The sequence below is a fragment of the Monoraphidium neglectum genome (assembly GCF_000611645.1).
Source record: "Monoraphidium neglectum strain SAG 48.87 unplaced genomic scaffold scaffold04445, whole genome shotgun sequence".
Lineage (NCBI taxonomy): Eukaryota > Viridiplantae > Chlorophyta > Chlorophyceae > Sphaeropleales > Selenastraceae > Monoraphidium > Monoraphidium neglectum.
In genome coordinates this window covers 1-4,471 of record NW_014009184.1, presented here as the reverse complement: position 1 = coordinate 4,471, position 4,471 = coordinate 1, and the positions used below count along the sequence as shown (strand labels likewise).

Genomic DNA, 4,471 nt, shown 5'->3' with positions numbered 1-4,471 from the left:
GGCCGGGGGAGGGGGGGTGGGGGTACTCGTTCAGGCGCGCCAGCAACACCGCGGACTCGTGGAAAAAGGGCTGTCGTCGGCACCGCCGCGTGCGCGCGCGTGTGGTGGCATGCATGCACGCGCTTGCGGGGCGAGGAGCGGGGAACCGTCAAGCGCAAAAGCCAAAGGCCGCTGCGCCGGTGGCCACCTTGGGGTGCGCGTAGGGGCAGGTGGCCCAGTCGTGGTTGTATGGGTTCTTGCACATTTCAACCTGCGCGGCGGTGCGGGGGCGGCAGGCATCCACTCAGGCCCTGCAAATGACACTTGACGGCGGGTCAACGTCCACACACACGCCCCATGGGAGCGTCGCCGCGAGCGTGGCGGCCGCGTGCTGGGCGCGGTCCGCTGGCCCTGGCACCTTGTAGGAATACATGAGGAAGTCAGCCGAGAGGTCGCCGCCAGGCGCCATCACCGGGGCCGCCTGCCGAGCGCGACGGGGGCAAGGGAGGGGGGCCGCGGCCGCCGCTCGACGAGCGCGCAATGGGCTGACAGCCGCCGCGTGCGCAGCATGCTGTGTGCGCACGCACGGCATGCTGGGTGCGGACGCAGTGGCGGATGTTGCCAACATGTCGGGAGTGGGCCCCGCAGCCAAGGTGGGTGCGCAGCAGGTGCCCGCGCGCGAGCCTGCAAGTGATCTGCTGCACAGTTGGGTGTGCGCAGACGGCCCTCCCATCGCCGATGGCCGTGCCAAGATGCCGCCCACCTGAAGCTGCTCAAACATTTGGCCAAACATGGCTCCATCAGCCGCCGTAGGCGACTGCGAGAGACACCGTTAGTGTGAGCCCAACGCACACTCAGCGACGCGCTGCGGGGCGCGCAGGGCCCAACACTGCGGGCCGCCCTCCGACGCCCGGGCCCCTCTCACCTCGTCCACGAAAACCTCCATTTGCAATCCGTCTAGGCGCCCTACGGGCGCCGTGGCCCCTGCCAGTGCCAGGCGCACCGCGGCAAGATTCTGCCAGAAGGGCTATTCGTTGCGCCACAAATGAGCGATACAACCGTCGAGTAAGCCTGAGACCTGTGAGTATGTCGAACCAACAGGAACATGTCAAGCGGGTTCCTCGGCCGGCCTGCCTGCCAGCACGAGTCAAGCGGCGCCACGTCTCGGACACATGATTTTGGATTTCGATGGTGATCAGCGCGTTCCGCGATGAGGCTCGTGGACTGCCTCTGGGTCGTGATGTGACAAGGGCGACGCCGGCATCAGCGGCCTGCGCTTGCGATTGCCTGCTGAGCAGAATCGCGATACACGCTGCACGTCGTATGCTAGAACCAGCCAAGAATCAGCACACCGACAGTTGCCTGCCGCCCGACACGTCGTTCACACGATTTCATACCAGGTGACAGGCCCTCACTACAGGGGCGTCGTCTGGACGTGTGTGTGAATTTGCAAGCTGCCCGACAGCTGAAGAAGGCGTGCAAAAGAAGGCCTGCATCGTCTTGTGAGTGAGCGGGCCAGGTGACATCCCCATTGGCCAGGGCGGCCAGGATCTTGCTGTGTCCTGCCACTCACCAGCAGGTTTGAATCGCCACTCTGCTCCTTGCTGCTGCTGCCGCTGCTGCCGCCGCCGCTGCTGCTGCTGCTGCTGCTGCTGCCGCCGCTGCCGCTGCTGCCTCCGCTGCCGGTGCTGCCGCTGCCGTCGCCACTGCTGATGCCGCAGTTGCTGCCGCTGCTGCGGCCGCGGCCGCCGCCGCTGCTGCCGCCGCCGCCGCCACCGCCGCCGCCGCTGCTCGTGATGCTGCTGCTGCTGCTGCTGCTGCTGCTGCTGCTGCTGCTGCTGCTGCTGCTGCTGCTGCTGCTGGCTGCTTTGCATGCGGTGTGTGCGCATGGGCGTCCATGTGTGCGCGTGCGTGCGTGCGTGCGTGCATGCATGCGTGCGTGCATGCATGCGTGCGAGCATGCATGCTCTTGTGCGTGCATGTGCGTGTGTATTTGCGTGTGCGTGCGTGCGTGCACGCACGCACGCGCTCGCGCGCGCACTCGCACTGGCAGAGGGCAGGTAGGGGCGCGGTCTGAGAGCAGGTGACCCCACCCCTGGGGTGAGTACACAGGTGGGTTGGTTGGTTGAGCAGGTGGGGAAGCATGCCAAGGCAAAAAGTGAGCTTACAGCATCATGGATAAAAAGCCAGTGGGCATCATGCAAGCCTATGTGGATTGCTCTTCAAAGGGCTGCCGGAACGCCAGATGGGTGGGTGGCTGGATGTCCCGGGAAGGCATGGCAGGTACCAGACGCATCATCCTGTGCAACCGCATATGTCCCGTGTTTGTGCCATTTGTGCGACGTCGCTTTGATGGCTGTGGCGCAGACGTGGCAGTGCTCAGGTGGCTGGGCATGACTGCAGGGGGCGAGCCGAGTTGTGCGGTGGCGACAGTTTCGTTCATCGGACCGCCGCGTCGCCCGGCTAAGACCAATGGTATCTAACGGGGTTTCGCCCAGCAACTGAAGTTCTTAAAATTTATACTCTTGCTCGTCCACTCGGCCACTTGATCCAAAACGCGCACAGCCCCCGCCCTCAAACGGAGTGCCTCGCATGCCTTGATATGGGTGACGCTCGGTCAAGCCCCACTATTCTGATTTACTCGTTTATGACGTGCAATTTCTAACGTTTTCATTGTTGAGACTGTACTCGTGCGGCAGTGCTTTCGTTCAAAGATCTTTCTGCACAACAGGTAAGCGGCCATCATAAGCCGTTTAAAAATATTCTCAAGCGCTATATCTTCTAAACCATGCTCCAGCCGCGGCAGCGCTCCTGGCCGCGCCGCCTGCGTGCGTGTTTCCACGCCACTGATGCCACGCCAGAGTCAACCACGGCGCACGCACGCCGCCCTCAACCAGCCCAAAACGGCCCTCGCCTGTGCGCCTGACACCCGTTCGCGCTTTCTTTCATCATAGGCGCAAGTGGTGCCCACGGAAGGCACGGCGGCGGAAGAGTCGTGGTCGCGGCTTCGGGCGTTCGAAACCCCCACGCTGCTTGGAGGGGCCGCTCCCCGACGCGCCCTCTCGAGCCATGGAGGAGCAGCTGTGTGCGGCGGAGACTAGGTTTTGGATGTACAGCTACAAGGTGAGGATCAATGCGCGGCGCAGCCCAGCACGTGAGCAGGATCGCAGCGCCCTCCGGCCACATGGCCTCGCACAGCGGCCGCCGCCGGCCGGCGCGGGCGGGGCGGGCGGGCGTGCGCGTCGTTGCCGCCGCCCCTCCCCCTGCGGCGCGACACCCCCCGCCGCGGCTCCCACTTTGCAGGTACACCCATGCCTGGAGCCCATGCCGCATGACTGGGCGACTTGGTGAGTAACCCCGCGCTGACCTGTGCCTGTCCCCGCTCGCGCAGGCCGCGCCCATGTTCGCAGCCCCGTTCCCACCCAAACCCCACCCACGGCCGCGCACCGCCTGATCCCCGCCCTCCCCCCGCCGCGCCGCGCGTCCCCGCAGCCCGCAGCAGCACCATACGGAGAAGGCGGCGCGCCGCTGCCCGCGCACGTTCCGCTACTCAGCGGTGCGCTGCCCCCAGCACAACAAGAAGCTGTCGGGCGGCGGCCGCGCGACTTGCGCCAAGGGCGACGGCTGCGGCTGCGCGCACACCGTTTACGAGCTATGGTGGGCAGTGGCAAAGGCCGCGGGGCGGGCCCGGGGCTGGCGGGGAAAGGCGGCCGATCGGGGCGGCGGCCGGGCAGCGGGGCAGTTGGCGTTGGGTGGTAGGGTCGGAGGGCGGCGGCCTCCTGGGGCGGCCAGGCGCCACGCCCGCCGGCATGCCGCGAGAAGCAGGGCCCCACCGCAAGCGTGTGACCGATGGAAGCACCCCCCAGCGGGTGGGGCGCCGCTTTGGGAGCGGCGGCCCGGCCCGCGCCGATTCTGTCGCGCGTGCGAGGCTCCCAGCGGCCGGTGAGAACCACTCGCCCCGTTCGCCCCACCCGCCCCCGCAGGCTGCACCCCGATCGCTTCAGGACTCAGATGTGCCTCCACGGGGACGCCTGCACCAAGCCCCTGTGCTTCTTCGCCCACAGGTGAGGGGCGCCGCCCGGCCACGCGCGCGCGCGCACGCCCGCCACGCGTTGTGCGGCACGCCGCGCGGGGCAAGCGCCTCCGCAAGACGCCGGGAGCCCTGCTCTGCGGCCCGCCGTCTGCTGCGGCATGTCGGTGTCTCCGCAGGCGATGCGCCTCCTCGGCTCCCTCGCCCGCCCGCTTGCCGCCCCGTGGGTCCCACCCCTGACGACGCGCCGCCCTCCCACCGCACCCCCCCCCAGCGCCGCCGAGCTCCGGGGCCCCCAGCAGCTGCTGCTGAGCAGCAGCCCCCGCTCCAGCGCCGGCGCCGGCGATGACGCCCGCGGCGGCCGCGACCAGGGAGAACTGGATCCTGCAGAGGAGCTGCTGGAACTGCACGCCCGCGCGGGGCGCGGCCGCTTCAGCCTCGCGGCGGCGCTCGCAGAAGTCC

General features: G+C 67.9%; 2 protein-coding genes across 2 annotated transcripts; one reads left to right on the top strand and one right to left on the bottom strand.

Moving 5' to 3' along the window:
• Window positions 1-148: 148 nt before the first annotated feature.
• Window positions 149-1,853, bottom strand: MNEG_14382 (hypothetical protein; the record flags this gene model as incomplete). Its single annotated transcript, XM_014037147.1, has 5 exons — window positions 149-250; window positions 398-460; window positions 743-796; window positions 905-963; window positions 1,553-1,853. 5 exons carry the CDS (start codon window positions 1,851-1,853, stop codon window positions 149-151), a joined length of 579 nt encoding a protein of 192 aa, XP_013892601.1.
• Window positions 1,854-3,048: 1,195 nt separating this feature from the next.
• Window positions 3,049-4,047, top strand: MNEG_14381 (hypothetical protein; the record flags this gene model as incomplete). Its single annotated transcript, XM_014037146.1, has 4 exons — window positions 3,049-3,102; window positions 3,283-3,326; window positions 3,472-3,636; window positions 3,963-4,047. The coding sequence occupies 4 exons, from the start codon at window positions 3,049-3,051 to the stop codon at window positions 4,045-4,047; spliced, it is 348 nt and encodes a 115-aa protein (XP_013892600.1).
• Between the last annotated feature and the right edge of the window lie 424 nt (window positions 4,048-4,471).